The 20,074-nt window shown below is 43.5% G+C and overlaps 1 protein-coding gene across 5 annotated transcripts in view; it reads left to right on the forward strand.

Annotated features, from left to right (window-relative positions):
- The window catches only part of RALGAPB (Ral GTPase activating protein non-catalytic subunit beta), a 60,990-nt gene extending 41,384 nt beyond the window's left edge, over positions 1-19,606 (forward strand). For all 5 annotated transcript variants that reach the window (XM_063172063.1, XM_063172064.1, XM_063172065.1 and 2 more), the window contains 11 exons: positions 501-607; positions 2,211-2,363; positions 2,967-3,176; positions 4,124-4,282; positions 6,204-6,369; positions 9,143-9,265; positions 9,974-10,110; positions 10,881-10,989; positions 13,351-13,429; positions 13,837-13,985; positions 15,609-19,606. In XM_063172063.1, coding sequence (XP_063028133.1) covers positions 501-607; positions 2,211-2,363; positions 2,967-3,176; positions 4,124-4,282; positions 6,204-6,369; positions 9,143-9,265; positions 9,974-10,110; positions 10,881-10,989; positions 13,351-13,429; positions 13,837-13,985; positions 15,609-15,802 — 1,586 coding nt within the window. In that variant the 3' untranslated portion in view covers positions 15,803-19,606. The remainder of the gene's footprint in view (positions 1-500; positions 608-2,210; positions 2,364-2,966; positions 3,177-4,123; positions 4,283-6,203; positions 6,370-9,142; positions 9,266-9,973; positions 10,111-10,880; positions 10,990-13,350; positions 13,430-13,836; positions 13,986-15,608) is intronic.
- The last annotated feature ends 468 nt before the right edge of the window (positions 19,607-20,074 follow it).

Below are 20,074 nucleotides of genomic sequence, written 5' to 3' on the forward strand. Positions count from 1 at the left end.
CTTCTCTGTGTCCCTATTCCTTGTGGGGAAAAATTCTCAATGATGTGGAGTCAGAATCTTCTGAGTCTTTGTTTGCCATTATCTTTTGTCCTTCCATTGTCCTTACTGCTGCTATTTGTGAGGAACTTTTGCAGAAGGTCATGAAAGCATGATATAAATGGTATCTCCGTATGATCATTGTCTCACCTAAACAGGCAGTGTCTTCTTTGATTTCTTTGGAGGTATTTGGAGAAATTGTGATCTGCATGAATTTAGACAAAAGTTGCTTTTAATGATGAAACTGAGCTGGCAAGTATTGAACTGACATAGACTAGCACTAGCTTCTGCAGAGAGATTTGCCTGATTTTCATCAGGAGTTTTCTTCAAGGTCAGGGAGGAGTTAACTATGAAAGAAAAACCTCTACTGTCATGCCTGCATTTTCTTCTTCTTCAATGATTACACAGTGAACTGTTTGCAGTATATGATGATGTCTTATTCTCTTTACCCATGTGCTTTGCAGATGACTCTTTCCCCTCTGTCACGGTGCTGATCCGTGGGACATCTGGAAGATTTGCGTGGGCCCAGCAACTCTGTCTTTTACCAAGAGGAGCTAAAGCAAATCAAAAGGTCTCTATCAAAGCCCATAAAGAAATCTTTAATTAGAGGTGTTCAACAGAAATTCCACTAATGTGAGACAGCCCCCCAAGCTGGTGATTATGCATTAAGGCTGAGCCACGGGGCCTTTAGCTGTAGGTAATGTGCCACATCTCTGGTGACTCTTTACCACTTGTGATTAATATTAACTACAGACTGTGAAAGTGCTGTTGCTTTCTCGACTTGCAGACTTGCTTAAGGAAGAGAGAGTTCTCTTTTTTTTTTTGCCTGAAAGCATCTTCTGAAGTGATGGGATAAGGTACAGTGTATTTACTATGTAGGCAGGGCTAGTCTTCAGGTGTCAGACAAAGAAAGCCCATGCAGCAGAGAGAGTCTGGAGGTGTAGAATGTGGTGCTACAGAGAGAACAGGTTTTCAAGCTACAAGGCCTGATGTTGCAAAGATGGCTGTAAACCTGCTGTGAAAAAAATTATCTAGAGGAACTCTGGAACAGCTCTGGAGTGAAATGGTGGAGGAGAGATACCTCTGTCTTATTTTACAGTAAAATTTCTTACTGCAGTTTTCTAATGGACCATGTACTCTTGTCATGAGAATTTCTGTCTGTGAACTTCTCCAAATCTTTAAACTCTTCTCATGACCCTCTGTAAAAGAAAGGCACTAATGTAGCTGAAATGAAGCTTGCCCGTCTCAACTGGCATGTTCATATTTAGATGAATGTCTCTGCAAAGCAGCCTTTGGAAAGACCATCCAGGATGTGTTTGGAGTTCTGCTGTCTCTGGAGCTGAGACCATTGGCTAAATAATCTCAGTCCAGGTGTGCTACCTGCTTCACTAAAAGGGCAAGCCATGATCTGACTGCTGGCCTGCTCACCAGTTTTAAGGGAACTTTTCCAACTTGAAGGCATTCTATAACATAATTGTTAATGGTTTTGGCCTTTTGAAATGTAATCAGTCGTAAACTTAGGAAACAGCACTGAAGATGCCATAAGGGTCTTGCTTGCTTGGAGCTGATGCACCTCTAAACCTGCACCTAGATCATTTGTTGCTTTCTTTGGTAACTTGAATTTTGGAATTACATAGTGACAGTATAGAACATGATGTAGTAGCAATGTCAAAATTGCATCATGATCCATGGTACAAGTCCTTTGGCTATTCTGGCAGTGCATCTCCTGACCCACAGCATTGCTGCTGTCTTTGAGGCCTTGGCTTGTTGTGATCATCACAGTCCGGAGGGTTCAAATGGAGCTTCTCAAATACTGGCCAGCTTTCTCTGAATAGTTAGAATGGGCTGAAAATAAGATGTTGCTATGTAAGCTTATTTTTTTTTCGGGGGGGGCGAGGGCGGTGGGGTGGTGGTGGTTTGCAACTGTTTACAGGCTAGATGCTTAGCAGAGTTCATAGATTTCAAAATGGACAGTTGTGTCTTTTTGTCTTTTTAAAATTTACAGTCACATTTTCAATACAAGTCTATTAGTTTAAAATATTTAATGTTTTTTAATAATGCTGCTCACTAGTAGATTATTGTAGTTTTGGTGGGGAGGGAAAATATTTTTCATCTGTTACAATATTGTCTATTGATGCAATACCTTGAATGTAAAAACAACCTTTTTTTGTCAGACATTTGTACCAGAACCTAGACCAGCTCCCAAAAATGATGTTGGGTTGAAACACAGTGTGAAACAACGCCCTTTTCCTGAAGAAGTGGACAAGATTCCATTTGTGAAAGCTGACTTGAGCATTCCAGATTTACATGAAATTGTGAATCAGGAAGTAAGTAACTGTCTCTAACTTGATTTTGTTCTTGGGGTTTTGGTCTGTTCATGAGTTGTGCACTTACGTCTTAGTGTAAATAGTTTTACTCTTTGGCTTATCCAATTTCATATTAATGGAATAATAACCTCTGAAAATTGGTTATATCTGTGCACTTCTTCAAGAAGATGCCAGTGCTTTGGTTGTGTTATTTGGGAGACACTGCTCAACATATTTTATTACTGATCCTAATATCCTGGTACTGTAGGAAACAATGACTTGCATTTGTTGCTTCTTCTGGGGAAATGGAAGGGTCTTTTTTGAGACCTTTCTGAGGGAAGAAAAGAGTGCATGTCTCATATTTTGAAGTTTCACAGGATCTGTTTTAGTTTCTGTCCTCTTGAATAGGAGAAGCCATAGCTGATACTGGATATTCACAGAGCTCTCCTATGCCAACAGGTGTTAAGGTGCTCACTTTGCAGTGTTGCAAGGTCTTTTTGAAAGTGTTTTAGTAACCATTCTGGTGGTGGACTGCTGCTGTAGAGCTTTCCTAAGTGATGTATGGTTTTCTTAGTGGACATTTGTAATTTTGGTGACATCAGCAGTTCATGCAATGTTTTCCAGCTTGAAGAGCGCCATGAGAAGCTGAGGAATGGCATGGCTCAGCAGATTGTCTTTGAGACTTCCATAGATCAGAGGAGTGAAGAGGAGTGGAGGAAGAAGAGCTTTCCTGATCCCATCACGGAGTGCAAGCCCCCGCCGCCAGCGCAGGAGTTCCAGACAGCGCGTCTGTTCCTCTCTCACTTTGGGTTCCTCTCCTTAGAGGCATTGAAGGTGATCTGATACCTCTTGGTGTTGTGCAGTTCCTCCAGTTCCCATGTGGTCTGGCTTGGCAAAAGGAGAAATAAGTTTTGTCAGTGGAAGATCTATGTACTTCCAGCTGCTGTTCAGCTGCAGTCTAATCAAATCAAGTGATAGAATCCAGTATTCCAGGATTCAGAGCAAGGTTGTGAAAGGCTGGGCCTCAAGCTGATAATTCTCTGAATAGGTGTCTGTATCTTTGTTATAAGCCATCACACTCAGATGTTCACACTTAAAATCATTATTACGACTTGAGTTAGGTTTTGGGATGGTCCTTGAAGACTCTCTGAAATGTAACTGCCATAGAAGTTTTGCTTCAGAGGTGGTTGTGCTGAGGTGGTTTAATCATACATAAACACTTGGTACATAGTAGATGTCGAGGTTTATTTTTAAAATTAAAATAATTATTTTTAGAGGAGATCCATATTTTTTATTTGAAATTCTGCCTCTTACTTATGGAGTCTCCCTTGTATTTGTTGTTTTTCCTTCCAGAAAGCTGTCAGGAGGAGTAGACTATAGAGCGTTAGCAAAAATTATGTCTGAAAATGCTCAGTATATTACATATCACTGGTATTTAAGTTAATCTGAAACTGCACATGCAACTGTGTGCATGGCTGTGATATTCTGAAAGCATCTGCTGTTTTTGTTGTGTGCTCTTCTTGAGCAAAATATTATGTCTCTCACTGGCAAAGTACCACTTTTATTTAATGAGAGTGGAATGCAACAAATTGTCAACCTGTTATGCTTGCTGTTACTCATTTACAGTGACAAGATTATATTGCCTCAGAAGTCCCCGTATAATTTTGCTCTTAGAGAAGGGAAGCTGTCTTTTTATATTTTAATGGATTGCCATTGAAGCCATAAAGACCTTTCAATTAGTAGATGGGTTTTTAAGCTGTTGAACCCTGTCTGTTGGGCAGGAACCTACTAACAGTCGTCTACCTCCTCACCTGATTGCACTTGACTCCGCTCTTCCTGGGTTTTTTGATGACCTTGGCTACTTGGATTTGTTACCATGTCGTCCTTTTGATACTGTTTTCATTTTCTACATGAAGGCAGGCCAGAAAACTAGCCAGGAGGTAAGTGAAAATGTAGAGTGCCAACTAGCCTATGTTGTCTGGTTTCTACTAGTTTCCAAGTGAGTAAAGCATCAGTGCTGGTGAGTAGAGTGGAGTGTCAGAACCAGTGTGAGCTACAAGTCCCTGCATACTCCCTCCATCTGTAGGTTCAAGTACGTTGCTCACACTTAGGATTATTGTAACAAATTACTGTATTTTAAAATATAGATAAGATATATATTATAATATTAATAGTATTTTTATTATCTGTTCTGTCCTTATTGTCCTTATTTGTAGAGTTCAAAGATTCAGATCAGAAAGGCATTTCAGCTTTGCTGGCTCAGCTTGCAGGGAAGGTTGCAGTTTGTTCCAGCAATGAGCAATGTCAAGGTAGTTTGGTTTCATTCTAATGCTGAACAAATATTAAAGGAATAAAAAACTTTCTGCAAGTAAGGAAGTATTATTGCATTGTAAGTCTTTAAGCTATAATATTTAGATTCAAAGGCGATTAGGTTAATCAGGTTAATTTGTGCAAATCTAAATTGGGACTTCTTTGTGACCTAGAAACATGCTAAGAGGGTTAATGGGCTCATTAGGAAAGGATGTTTCTCTGTTTCTCTAGTACCTTCTAATTCCATTCATAACTCTTGTAGTAAAGAGTAGAAGTGTGGCCTCCATAATAAATCATTGTGCCAACTCCTTGTGTCACTGTGAATGCACAGTTGGCAGAACACTGCAGCACCTTCTACTTGATGTGGGGGGCAGTTCTTGAAACCGGGATCATCTGTCTGTCAGTGTTCAAATTGTCATTCAGAGTAGCCAGTGCAGAATCTTTTCATCTGCAAAGTGAGCTATGAAACAAGATATGCTAGGTCTGCCTTTGAGTTGAGACATGCACTTGCTGAACTAGCAGAATGTTTATATGCTCTTATGGAGCTCTTATGTCTTCCAGCCCACACTTACCCTGACTTTTTCTGAAGCACAGCTATGGTTTCAATGTGCTCAGTAATGAGGATTAATAATATTTCAATGCAGTATGTCTAGTCACTGCTGAACACTGTATGAGGCATGAGGATGGAGTGTCAGGACTATGTGGCTTCACAAAGCCTCCAGCCTGAAAGCTTTCCTTTCAGCACTCATCCCTGCAATTTCTGCTTAGTTGGAGCCTGTGTCCCAGTGTTCTGCCCCTGCACAAGCCAAAATGATTGGTGCCTCTGCCACAAAAGAAACTCCTGCATGGCCTGGAAAGAATTAATGGATTGTTTGTTCCACCAACCCCAGTGGTTCTGGTATCCAAATGACATGTCCTTGTGCTGTTTGGTGAAGGGCTCAACTCTCACTTGGTCATAATGAGATAAAAATTGCCCTAACATGTGGAAACATCCCAGATCTCTGTCAGAAGTAGAATTAAACTTTAAGTGTGATGTTTGATTGACGTGCACACTCAATGCTACTGAAAATTGTTTTGGAAAATCTGTTTCATACTTCAATGGGCTGTGATACCTGCCCTTTAGAGCAGTCTGTGTCATGTACAGGTGAGTAGTGAGGAAAATATCACCTCAAATTTTAACTTGGTCTAATAGTGAAAACAGTCTAGAAAACTCTTGTGTTACCTTTGGTGCAAATGCAGGTTCTGCCCTGAGTACTCAGTGTTTTTTCTGATGGGTGCTTGAGTCTCAAAATTTCTAGCCATTTAATTCACTGGTTTACAGGCTTTGAAAATGCTGGCAGAAAGCCAAGTTGATTGAATAGGACAAGGCCAAGCAGGGTAAGGGGATGCTGAGGAGCAGGGAGTAATGTCCATGTAGAAAGTCTGGGGTTCCAGGCTTGTGGTCTAGCTATATTTGGGCAAAGCCAAATTGGTGACAAAAAATTAAAAAGCTGGGGAGGAAGAGACTTGTTTCCTGCTTTTGTACCAACATGGTGCTGCTGGTGGTTTCAGATCCTGAAGAACATGGAGTCTTCCAGAATTGTTCAGCCTCACTTCCTGGAGTTCTTGCTGTCTCTTGGCTGGTCTGTTGATGTTGGGAAGCACCCTGGGTGGACTGGTCATGTCTCAACAAGCTGGTCAATCAACAGCTGCAGTGATGAAGAGGGACCTGAACAAGGTAAGACATAGTAAATGTCCTTTGTAGTAAATTAAAATGTTTAGGCTCCTTTAGAAGACAATTTTTTTGTTCTTGTGTACCTATCTGAACACTGGCACACTTTTTTTCGGTGGTTGGTTTGTTTTTGGTGTTTTTTTTTTTGTTTTGGGTTTGGTTGTTTTTTTTTTTTTGGTTTTTTTTTTGGTCTTTGATTTTGGGGTATTTGTTTGGTTGGGTTTTTTTGATTAATGATGTTTGCTAGAAAGAAACATGTAAATATTAAATGAAGCTTCAAGTCAGAATGAGCAAAACTAATTGTCTGTATGTTGCTGGGAGGAAGTAGCCTCAGCAAAAGAAATACCTCTGGGCTATATTTTTTAAGATTTGAAGAGTCTTTAATATATTATTCCAAACTAGTATTCAGGTGAAATCTGTTGCAGATTGTTCTGTGTATTGGCAAATAGGCTTGAAATACAGTGCGGTGGGTTTTTTTGTTTTTGGTTTTTTTGTTTTGTTTTGTGTTTTTTTGTTTTGTTTTTTTGTTGTTGTTGTTTTGGGGGGGGGGGTTTTGTCTGTTCTCTAAGTAGATTAAAATGAAATATTGACTCAAGCTGCTGTTTATAGGCCCTGGAGGTGTTGGAACCCCCACATGGCTCTCTGTTTTGCTTTTTTGGCTCCACTTTTTTCCACTAGAGCAACTTCTACCCTGAGCTTGTCATTTACCACCCTCTCCCCATTCTGTCACCCAAAATGATCCTCAGGATTGTGAGCTGCTATCCCAGGATGGGAAATTGGGGGTTGGGTTAGCTTCTCCCTTGGAACTTGATCAGATCCTCTGGGAATTGGTAGTATCTGGGCTGGTTTCAGTGTCACTGCTCCAAGGCCCAGACCTGTTCTGGTTGATCTCCAGAGCCACAGCCTCTGGTTGGCCACCCAAAGGCAGTGCCAAGGCTGGTGCAGCTTGTTCACCATCCTGGACCTGATATTGGCATCAGGTGTGACACTGTTACAGCTGCAAGTGCTTAAGTAGCACTTGGTCTGCTGTCCATTCACTGTGTCTTAGGAGTGCCCTTCACCTGTATCTGCAGCCAGCTGGAGGCTTCTCCCTTAGTTATGGAATAAAAGTACAAACCACAGAAGGCTGGAAGTGTTCACGAGAGGTTGGAGTACAGAAGCATTGCTTTTTCTGAGCAAGTCAGGATGGATTACAGAATGGCCAGGTCTGGATTTAATTTTGCTTTAAGGACAGAGGCTATGCTTTCTCAGAGGCAGAGGCCTCTGACTTCCCTTTGCAGTGGCTGTGTCAAAACAACTGCAGAAGGCAGGTCCCTGAATTTGCAAGAGACCTGGTTTGATGTGGAATTTTTTCAGCCATTTGAATGAAAACACAGACCACTAAATAACTGAATTAATTCAACCAGCTCAGGGAAGAAGGAAACAGAAAATGCATTCAGAAATAAAAGGGAGGAAGGGTAGGTTACTTCTAATCTGGTTCTGCTGGTGTATGGGCTGGAGCACAGGTCCAATGAGGAGCAGCTGAGGGAGCTGGGAGGGCTCAGCCTGGAGAAAAGGAAGCTCAGGAGAGACCTTCTCACTCTCTACAACTCCCTGACAAGCATTGTAGCCAGGTCAGGGTCAGTATCCCAGGAAATGAATGACACAATGAGAGGAAATAGCCTCAGTGCAGGTTTAAATTGGCTGTTAGGGACAATTTCTTTATGGAAGGGGTAGTCAGGCACTGGCACAGGACAGTGGTGGAGTCACCATCCCTGGAGGGATTTAAAAGCTGCGCAGGTGTAGGACTTGGGGACATGGGTTAGTGGTGAGTTTGGCAGTGCTGAGCTAACAGTTGGACTCCAACCTCAATGATCTCCAACCTCAGTGATTCTGTGAGTCTAAAATAGCTTCTGGTGAGATGTGGTTAAAATAATTTCATGGGAATGTTTCCCTGCAGACCCCCCAAAACCAAAGAAATTCCTAAAGAGATGGTTCAAGTTGTGGTGCTGCTCCTTGGGAGCCTGTGCACTGGAGATGTGGGAATCTTTTCCTGATGCTGAAGAATGGCTTGGAGTCTTCAACATGTCTCTGGCCACTTCTCTGTCAGTATGCTGAATTTCACTGCTCCAGTGGCTTTGCTGAGACAGCTATCCCAGGAACCCTTCTGTAACCTGGATCAGAGAAACAATTCATTTTAAAGTCCTTGCTAGTCTTTCTGGGGATGACATGGGGAAGGAAAAGAGGGGAGGGAAGTTCTTTCTCTGCTCTGACAGCCTGTATTGGTCAGTTGTGGTGAGGGAACCAGTGGGGACTGAAAATGAGGACCTTTCTTGCATTGATTGGTAACAGATCTTTTTCTAACTCTGCTTGACAGAGAAAAGACTGAGAAGAGCCTGTAGAAGCTGGCTTGGAATTCTAGAATAGTATCAGACTGAAGTGATAAAATTGAATGACTAACTGCATGATGTTGCTGGATGGAATGCTCAGAAATAGACAGTAGATATATTCTTGTGGCAGATGTGCTTACTAGAGTACTAGGAAATAAAGAATCCAGTACATTGGAAATGTGTTCAAAATGAAGCCATTCCCAACCCAAAACGCCTTTTCCTTCAAGATAGTAAAAATTTTTACCTGAGAAAGGTTGTTGGCCATGAGATTTGACTCCTTTCATTTTAAAATGAGATTCGCATGATTTCTTCTCATTGATTGCACCTTGTATTTCTAGGTCATTTCTGATGCAGAGTGTTAAGAAGTAGAGCTTCCTTCTGGCTGAACTCTCCTTTTCTGTCCATTTCAGATGATCTGACTATCTCAGAAGATGTTGGGGCAAGTATCTTCAATGGGCAGAAGAAGGTGCTGTATTATGCAGATGCCCTGACAGAAATCGCCTTTGTTGTCCCATCACCAGTGGAATCACTGAGTAAGATCTGTCTGTACATGCTCTGTACAAAAATGAAACCAACAGTTTTTTTATTTGAGAACTCTTTCAGAAGCAAAACCTAAATCAATTAACTAAGTAGCGTGTTTAGCAAGATCCTTGTCAGAAAGGTGTGGACGTTTAAATTACAGCATTCTAATCCTTAAACTCCTTCCAGATGTGGCATCTGCTCTGTACCTTTCTCTGAACCTCAGTAGATGTCCAGGCATGCACAGCAGTTCTGTTGTTGCCAGGGTGCTTTAGGTTGGACATGTGGTTTGCCATTAACTGGTGATGCCATTTTTTTTTTACTTTCCTGTCAGTGATGTGCTTCTGCCGCACATACAGGAGTGTTTGTACCACTGCTAAGTAGAAAAGCAACATCTTTCATGGCATTCTTGGCATGCTAAAAGTTGCCTGGAATAAAATGTGGTGTAGCCATAGGAAGGAGGAGACTATTCTATAGGAAATTGCTGGGATGTGTGTAAAGCACTCATAGGGAGTGCTTTATTGGCAGTCTGTTTCTGGAATAACAGGCAATTACCTCCTAACTTATCTTCCTGCTTATGAGGACTATATTGACTTGACCATACATTTATGCATGTCTAGTTGCAGAAGCCTTACAGTTTTTAGTACCTTATATATGATGGCAGCCTAATTTTTTTGGTGGAAGAATAGACAAAACCCATCTTTTTTTCTTCTGACTTACAGCTGATTCACTGGAAAGCAGTGTTTCTGACCAAGAAAGTGACTCCAATATGGATCTGCTGCCAGGAATATTGAAGCAGCAGCCTCTGACACTTGAACTCTTCCCCAATCATACAGACAATCTTAATCCCTCCCAGCGGGTAAGGCAAAACTTGCATTAAGAAATGCAAGTTTTTTTTTTCTTTCAAGAGGCATGCTGGCAATGCTTAGAATTTTTGATCATCTATGATTTGGTTTCCTGGTGTGTAGAACTATTTGTTTCTTGTCATTAATCTTTGATATCTGCTTTGGTCCTGCCTCTACAGTAGGAGATAGCAAGATTACATTACTTAAATATAACACCTAGACATGCTAAGTGGTAATACTCTGCATCCTGAAATCTTGAAATGCATGCAGGGAAGAGAATATGCAGTATTTACAGAGTAATTCAGCCTCAAATCCATGCTTGGAAATTGGGGATGGATAGATATGAACACTTTTCTTACCTACCTAGTTACAGTGTCAGTTGTGTCTGAAGTACCAGAAGTTGCTTTTCTACACTAACAAAGCAGAAAACCACGAGCTGTTGTAGCTGTAAGCAAAAAACTTATTACTGCTGATTACTTGTTTAGAATTCACTTCCAAATGTATATTTAGTTATTCATTTAAGGTCTTAAAGAACATTAAGAAAAGCATATAACTGATTCAAGGTTGATTATATATATATATATTAGTTTATGTTGAATACTAGTAGCTTGGTGCCCCAGATTGCAGTGAGTAGTTCCAGCACAGCTGCCCCTGCTCAATAGCTGGCAGAGGTTGTACCTGGCTGAGATACGAATGACTGAGGAGCAGCTGGGAAATACTTGTTAGCTGCATTATTTGATTTATGGTGTTTGCAAATGCCACTCTTCCCTTATGTTGGAAACAGCTCAGTCCTACTGCTAGATCCAAGAGGATGCCTCAGGGCCGGACCATCCCCCCAATGGGACCTGAAACCAAAGTGTACGTGGTCTGGGTGGAGCGCTATGATGATATAGGTATGTACAACTTCTAACTAAAGGAACAATTGGGTAGGAACCAGAGGAAAACCCCTTTTTTTTTTTATTAAATAAAATGCTAGGCCATGGAACCACAGACTGGTTTGATTTGGAAGGGACCTTAAAGCTCATCTAGTCCCACCCCCCTTCCCTGTGCAGGGTCACCTTCTACTAAACCAGGTTGCTCCAAGCCCCATCCAGCCTGAACCCTTCCAGGGATGGGGCAGCCACAGCTTCTCTGGGCAACCTATGGCAGGCCCTCACCACTCTCACAATCAAAATAAGTCCTTATTAATGTCTATAACACTAAGATTCTGAATCAGTTCTTCAGTATTTGAGTTGTGATGCGTAAGGGTGTACCTGAGTCAGTGGCATATGGAGGTCTGAAGGTTCCTTTAGCACTGCAGTACCTGTTAAATGCTGTAATGAACCTTCTTAAGCTCAGCACCCAAGGCAGGTATGTTCCCCTGCTTTTGAGTCCTCCTTGGCTGTTGTCTCCTAGGAGTGGATCTGGTTTTCTTCCTTTAAAATAATGGCTTCTGACACCTCCTGCTTTTGTGCTGGAGGGATCATCATCCTCCTTGGTGTGATGGCACCATTGGAACTCCATATTCTCTCGTCAGGGGGAGGACTCTGTTCTGCACTCAGGGTGCCTGCTCCATGCTCCCTTTCTGCTGTGTTGCTCAGGCAAGCTCTGGCTCCTTGTGCAACTTTCTTAGTTTGGTGTTTCCTCTCTGGCTCAGGTTACTGCTGCTCTGGGAGAGACCCAGCTTTGCTTATCCTGTTACAGCCATGGCATGGCCATGGTGAGCAGCATTGAGGAATTCTTTGTCCCCAGGAGTTTCTTGTGTGCTGGTTCCAAGCCATGGCCTGGCCTCAGTGCTATGTGAGAGTTTCTGTGCACTGGCCTAGCCCACCAGTGTCTGCAAGACTGGCCAGGAGCTGCTGTTTTATTCTGTCTTTGATTTCTAATCCTGGTTCCCAGTCTGGCAGTAAGGGTGGACCTTAATTAAGGCCTTAGCTCCTCCCAGACTAAGGGAATGGGAGCAGCAGTCAATAGGAAGCTTCCTGTTAAGTGTAGATAGAAATTCTCGGGAAGACCACCTTGTCCACAGCGTGTCCCTCAGAGCCTTACTGAGATCAGGAAGCAAACAGCAAGTTCTGCATCATCATTGCTTTGTCCAGACATTGGCCCAGAGTGTGTTCCAAGCTGGTGTCCCTGACCCACTTTGTTCTTGGCTGGCAGTGTACCCCCTTCCCTGCTGGGACACCAGCTGTGCTACACAGGCACAACTGCTTGACTGTTTCTTTCAGCAGCCATAGGAATCTCCCAGAGTTCTGGGCCTGAAGCTGCAGAAATGAGTTTGTGAGCCTCAGTAAGCCTGGCAGTTGGATGGAGGAGGGGGCAGCTCTTGGAAGTGACTCCTAGCCCAGAGGCTCTGCCATATGCTCCTTATGTTCTTGGCTTTGGCCTTATGCTTCTGGTACATCTTTGAGTCTGGACACTGAAAAGCTGTCACTTTGTAGTCAAGGTTATCACCCTGGGTCCAACTGCCTGCCCTCCCTCTTGCTCCATCTCAGAGTGTGTCCATGGCTTGCCATGATCTCCCTCTGCTTGCTCCAGCTGTTGTGTGCACTTAGCATCCCAGCTTTGGTGGCCTCATCTGGATTTGGGCCTTAGGCTCCTTCTGCTGGAAGCACTCTCCTGCTGCCTGAACTGTACTTTTGTGACTAATTCTGAACTTCTCTTAACCCCTGAACAAGGTGGTGAGAAGTGCCAAATCCCCTTAAGGGACTCAAGTTCTTACTTTTATCTCATTCATGTTCATTATTCAGTCTTTGTTACCACTTGCATGGCAGTAGAGTTGTAGATTATGGTAGAGATCCAGAGAGCTTGGATTTGAGGAAGGGTATCATGTTTGTGGGATCAGGGCTCAAGGGAGCCATAGGTGTGAATGGATGGCATTGTTCAATGCTCCTTGCAGTATTCTGGAGGCTGGTCACTTGTGAATGGGTGAAGATGTAGTGAACAATAATTGGAAAGATCTTTTTGTGGTTGAAGTAGTTCATCCCCTTCCTGCTTTCATGGTTCCCCTAGAGATTTTAGACCTTTGAATTGAGAGAATTTGAGGTTTGGGACTTGATCTGTTGAGTGCAGATGGCTGAGATGTGTGTACCCTCCATGAATGCTGAAACTGGAAGCCAAAGATGCTGTGCGAGAACACTACTGCTATAAATGCTTGAGGACTGCAGGACTGCATGGTTTTGACTGATAATAAATAATTTTACCTTGTAAACAAAAGGAAAACAAATGCAAAACTGTGTTAGATAAACTTTATTTGGTGCATCCTGTTCTTACAGAAAACTTCCCCCTCCCTGATCTGCTATCTGAGACTAGCACTGGTGTGGAAACCACAGCCAATAGTAGCACTTCCCTGAGGTAAGGCCACTCTTATTTTCATTATTTTTATTGGTTTCTCAGTGGACTGGTTTTTGGTTGAAAAAGTGAAAGAGTTCTTCATATCACTGCAGATAAAATATAAATTAAAGAACAGAAAATGTGCAGTGTTATCTGAGTCTGTGGTGAGCCTCCCTCCTGACTGGCTCCCTTGTGAGTGGATAATGCTGCATACACACTGTAGCCTGGCTGCAGGGCTCTCCAGTCCTGTGGGGACAGACATCATAGGCATGGCACAACTGACAGAGCTCTTCTGAGGGTTCAGAACATGCCCCAGGATCCTGCTGCCTTAGCCATGAGGCATTTTAAAACTTTGTTTTAACACTTAAAGGGGTCATTAATTGAAATAGTGCTTTAAAACTGATTCAACAATTGTGTTTTTCCTTAAGATCTACCATTCCTGAGAAGGAAGTTCCTGTGATCTTCATCCATCCTCTAAACACTGGCTTATTCAGGATAAAACTACAAGGAGCAACTGGGAAATTCAACATGGTTATCCCCCTGGTGGATGGAATGATAGTCAGTAGGAGAGCTCTTGGTAAGCTAAAGGGTTTTAGGGATGTTCATGTTTTTGGCTTTTTTAATAATAATGATATATCTGCAAAGTACACGGTCTGGAATCTTTCTTTGGAAAAAGTGTTAGGCATTGCTGAACCAATGAAAGCCATGCTTTTTGCAGCAGCTGTGGGAGCAGGAACAGCAGAGGGAGCAGGTGGGCAGCACTTGGCTGCCAGAGTAGCAGGAAGGAGTGTTGGAAGTAGGAACAGGGCCTGTTTAAATAGGAGAGATCCCAAATGTGACCCTGGTATTTAGCACAGAGATCCAAGGTGCACCAGAGGGTGCTATGGAATTTGTTACTTTGCTGACATGCTGTGTGTTCCTTCTGGTTTAGAAGCCAGACAGGGATTAAAACCACAGCAACTGAGGATTTTCTTGTGTTCAATAAAAATACCGTGAAGGTGTGTGTTAACAGGTTCCATGTGTGCCCTCTGCCTTTTCCTCTGTTCCTGGATAGATTCATGGACCTGTCCTGGTATTGGTGCTATTTAGCTTCAGTACCTGGAAGTCCCACCCAGCGAGAGCAGTACACAGGACAGAGTCAAGTGAAGTCATGAACATTAGGGTACCTGTACATAGCTGCTGTTGGAGGTGACTTTCAGATTCTGGGGCTTGAATGCTTAATTCAGTGATTGGCAAATTGAAGCCAGACCTGGGCCCTTAAATAACATTTATGAATTCAGCTGATGACAGTGGCTTTTACTGAAAAATTATCAGGTATGTTTTCCTAGAGTTGGGCTTGTTTTTCTGCTGCATCAGGACTGTTAATACAGTGAAATTTTTCTCATCTCTAAGTTCAGCAGGTGTAGTTTGTGTGCAGTGAGGTTCTCTACATGTTTCTGTCTTTAAGAAGGAGCTTGAGAAGGAGCTTAAAAACAGCAAAGGGGTGTAAGGGATGCTTGCTTCCTTAGAAGCATAGAAATTTCCTTTCAGAATAAAGTAAGATAAAGCTAGCTGCCAGCTTTTGAGTGCTACTGCTTTGATTCCCTGCCTCCTCCTCCATCAGCATCCAGCAGTGTGAGTTACAGAGGGTGACAAAAGTGACAAGGCAGTGAGGGGAAGAGAAATTTGTTTGCAGCCACAACCCATCAGGTCTTTCCTCATCTCCTTTCCAAGGGGAAGGCTCTGCAGTTCCTACTGGAAAAAGGTGCTGACAGGTACTTTTTTCATTCTCAGGGCTCCTCTGGAATTACCTGGTATGACCTCAGGGCCCACCTAAGGTCCAGATGTGCAGCACAGCTGGGTTTGTGGTACTGTGACTCCTGTATTGGCTGCCCTGGGTTTGTGCTCTTGTCCCGAGGGTGCTTCTTCCAGGCAGCTGCTTGGCTTGGCAAAGCTGAGGATACTCCTCCTTCTCCTCTGGTTAGTTTAGGGTACCACTGAGTGAGTCCCTCTCTTCCTTCTTTACAATGAAGGTCATTACAAGCCTGGGGACCATGGCTGTCTGCTATCAACTGTTCATGGAGTTACGTTCTTGACTTGGTGGTGCCGAACATCTTCCCTGGGTTTAGATGGGACAGAACCCAAAATTCTTTTCCTGGGAGGCCAGAAGAGGTGTGCAGGACTGAATTTAAACTTGATTCAAATGCTGTTTCTTTTTCAGGTTTTCTAGTGAGACAGACAGTAATAAATATTTGTCGGAGAAAGAGGCTGGAAAGTGACTCATACAACCCCCCCCACGTCCGCCGAAAACAGAAAATCGCAGATATTGTCAATAAATACCGGAACAGGCAGCTGGAGCCAGAGTTTTATACCTCACTTTTCCAGGAGGTTGGGCTCAAGAACTGCAACCCCTAGGTCATTATCTTCCAGGACAATTGGATCAGAGGTTGGTGGCTACACGAATGAAAACAGTTAAATAACAACAACAAATTTTCTCAGCCCTCCGGAATTCAGGAAATCATGTTCTAGCACAAGTCAGCAGATACCACGTGGGAGGAATGAGAAATGAATCTGAAACATTGCAGTTGGGATATTGAATTGATTCACCTACCCTCAGAAGATTACTGAATTCTAGTCTTCCTGGATGCTAGCAAAATAATCTCTTCACCCAGTCATCCTTTCCCGACTAATTAGGAACTGTAGGTGTCTTGCTCTGAGGGGAAAACAATCAAAGTAAAGCCATCTCTGCATATGAGGATGGAAATAAGAATACAAACCAACCTGCCTTAGATGCCTTGCTACACCCACGTGTCCAAGGGCAAGAGAGCAGGATCTTTCCTTGGAGGAGGAGTCTGTTCCAGAGCATTAACTTCCCCTGTAAGAACTTCAAAGACATTTTGAGTCCCCCTTCAGTGCTCCACAGAAAATCCTTCACTGAGTGTAACCCATCTGTGTACCAGAAGCCAGAGGAGGAAGATGGCTTGGAAGAAGCAGGCCCTGAAAGCCAAAGCCCAGATGCTGTATGTGGCCACTCCCACCAGGGCTCCAAGTGAGTCCATCTGCATACGAGACAACCACCATCACCTGAAATTAACTGACTTTCCAGAAAGAGTTATTATTGGATAGAGCTTTTGATTCTATAAAAGCGAGGTTATGACTTTCAGATCTGTTGCAAAATGTCACATTTTATTTCAGTAGCTTGATTTTTATTTTTTAACTCTTTTTTTAATGCAACTACTTAATTTATTTTCAAGTGTCTGTGTCACCTCCTCACCATTTCCATAAAAAGCATAAACATCACTTGCCTTCCTTCCATTGGATTGAAATCTGAGATTTTGGGGCTGCCTCCTCCCTGTTATTTATAGCATGAGCAGTTTTTGCAGCTTCTACAACACTTTTCAGAAGCTCCTGTTAAACAGACTAAACAACTCAAAAAGAAAATTCACGAATTCATCTTTTCCCTATTAATTCAAATGCCATGAAAGCCCCTTTGGAGTTATAATTCACATTGTTTTGAATCTCCAGTATGTTCTCATGTTTGGCAGCAGTGCTTCCCTTCCACCTAGGTCAGGAGTTTTCATTTTCAGCCTGTGGCTTTGGTGTGTTGAGGACCCAAAGAATGTGCAGGGAAAAGATGTTTGCAGCCAGGGTTGGGGTCTCAGAGGTGTGGTGGGAGCAGGCAGCCCTGGGAGCCCCTCTGGGTCCCAGCCCATCCCAGCTGCTGCTGCTGCTGCAGTGATTGTGGCTGGCACTGCTGGGAGCTGCAGCACGACAGCAGCAGGATCCTCGTGCTTCCAGCACCAGGTAATGGAAGAGGATGAGTGAGCAGGAATTTGGGGAGCTCTTCACATTCTTTTCAAAGTGGTTTTAATAACAGTGCTCTGCATTGCAGTAATACTTGTCAGGCATTGGATTTTGATATTTCAGATCTACTTTTTGGAACAGTTCTGACCTGAAGCAGTCTTGATAGTTTCATTACAGCTTATCTGCCAAGGACAGACCTCGCTCCTGGCTTTCCTTGTGGTTTTTCACAGAGTTCATGGAAACAGGCCCCTAAAAATACACGTGAGGACTGAGGTGGTCAACCAAGGTGATGTGTGCTTGTTGCAGGGAACAAGTGCACTGTCTTGTCAATTCAGGAGCTCTGGAATTTGATCCAGATGAATAAAAAGTAAAAAATGAAATCACCCAAAGAAAACCCCTGTATCAGGATGTGTGCTGGCTGGCCCATTCCTGTGTGCTGCCCAGGTGGCATGTGGCAGAAGGAGCTCCAGGTCAGTGTTTGGGCATGTTGGCCAAGCTGTGCAGGGAACTTGGACAGCCTCATTCCTCTGCCAAACTCTTGCTAGGAGCAATTTAATGCACGAACACTAAATTTACCCTCACTGTGTTTGTACCTATGAGAGCTAATTAATGGCCAAACACACTTGAGCCCAGTGGTTTAAAAGGCATGAGCAATGCATGTGTAACCAGTAAACATCCTGAGCAACCCCTGTGTCTGCACACTGATAGTGTAAAAGCAACCCCACCTACCATGGCTGAGTGTTCCAGCCCTGGCTGATGCAGCACAGCTGCCAACCAGTCAGGAGCAGTCACAAATGCAGATGGGCCCTGGGGCAAGCCCTGAGTGGTTTCTGACAGGGATAGTCAAGGAGACAGCCTGAAGATTTGCTTTCTTTAAAAAGACCTGTGCTTGACTGAAGGGCTGTCTTGGGTCTGTTTCCATGTTCACCTAAAGACACCCATGGGAGCAGTAACAGCTGTGAGAGCCACATGACTTGGCAGGAGTCTGGAAAGAAGGGAACCTGGGCACATTGTGGCTACTCCCAGTGCCAGGGGATGGATGTGTTATGTATCAGCTGAGTTGTAGAACCAGCTGGTGAGCAGGTTACAGGTGCTGTGACATGGCTGCACGTGGTGGGATTGGCTCTCTGGAAAGTCGAGCCTTTGGGAAAATCACAGTTCAGTATAAAAATGTGATGCAAAATTGTGCTGCCAGCCCTCATGGTTTGGGTGCTGGTCACAGCAGTGGGCACCCTGGGCAGACTGTGCCAGTGCAGGAATGCCTGAGGGACTCTCACTCCTTCCCCAGGATGGGTGGAGGTCTCAGGCTTCATAACAAAATGCACCCCACCAGTTTGAGAATTACATCCATCCCCTCTCAAAATCTGACCGAATTCCAATGGCTTTAGCTAGTCCAGGGTACTGTCTTGAGAGCTTTTCCCATGAAGGGTGAGAGCAAATGAGGTTTATTTCCATGATGACTTGCAAGAGTTATACAAGAATCTAGATTTTTTTTTTTTTTTTTTTTTGTATCACAGATTGCTGCATGGAATTCCTGACTTGATGCTTGGGTGGCTTGGGTCAGCATCCCTGTCCATCAGAGGGGATGAGAGCTCCCCCCACCCCTCCACCTGCAGGTGTTCCACAGTAATTAACCTGGCTGGGGACACTTTTCATCTGGCCTTTCAGTTTGAGTTCATAATTCTGTTTAAACAGAGCAGGAGGTGACCACTGTCACATTGTTAAACACAGTGTTGAATTTACTTTTTAGTACCTTAATAGAGACTTTTAAAGAAAAGCCATTCTTTTAAAGGTACGTCTAGGAAGGCATTAGGGCCTTAGAGCAAGGAGGAGAGGGGGGACAGTGCCTGTGGAATTGGTGCATCTGTGGGTAGCAGTGTGCAAGGCTGGAGGGGGAGCAGCCCAGGCCATACCTGCTGGGTGCTCTCTAGGTCACAGCGTTTCTTTTCACAAGGTTCTGCATGCCCAGGAGGAGGAGAAAACTAAATTTCAGCCTCACAGACAAATTTGATGCATTTTCCTGATTGTGTAATTGAGTGATACCTTTGAAGGCAAACACAGCCCTTTTCCCCATGGATTTAGCAGGAGCAATTAGAAGTGAGAATGCCAGATATCATGTGCTTCAATCATAGACAATTTGTATGAATTCCTATATGTTGCCAAGACATGAACGTTCTGTTCTTACTGTATTTTTCTGTAAATATTCCTGGCGCTAAGTTGTAAAGTAAAGGTAAAATGTAAATATGAAGATGTGAACTATGTTCTGTTGTCTCTAGTACTTTATCTCTTATTTGTTTAGGGAAGGCACACAAAGGCTTGTTTGTATTTATGCCAATTCTTTGTCCAGAAGAAACACATCAAATATTGAATGTAACACAATTAGTCCAATAAATTTTAAAGATTCTTATCTAGTAACTTTGCACTGGTCAATTTTTAGTATTTTCCAAAACCTTGGTTGAAATTCTCCAATGGTGATGTTTCCCAGGACAACAGGAGATAGAGAGTGTGCAGAATTGCACACCCTCTGCACCCCAGTAGCTCTGGGAACAGTGGAGCTCATTGGTAAGAAAATGATGTTGCATCTCAATAGTCTGGGGAGTGAAAGCATTAAAGTGGTTTTTGAAGGGAGCCTGATGCTCCTGCCAGTGTTCTCCAGTCACTCCACGTGCTGCTTCCCATCTCAGTGTGGGCACCCACCCAGACAGGGAGGAGCTGCAGGTGCAGAGTCCTGTGAGGGTGCTGCTGCCTGGGCAGAGAGGGGAGAAGGGAGAGAACTCCCCGGCTTTGGGTTTGGGGAGGAGCTGTGCAGCCCTGGGGCTGTGTCCCACCAGGGTGATGCACCCAGCGAGCCCCAGGGACCCGGGTGGCTTAGAGAGAGGGTGG

This window comes from Melospiza melodia, chromosome 19 (assembly GCF_035770615.1).
Source record: "Melospiza melodia melodia isolate bMelMel2 chromosome 19, bMelMel2.pri, whole genome shotgun sequence".
In the NCBI taxonomy this organism is placed as follows: Eukaryota; Metazoa; Chordata; class Aves; order Passeriformes; family Passerellidae; genus Melospiza; species Melospiza melodia.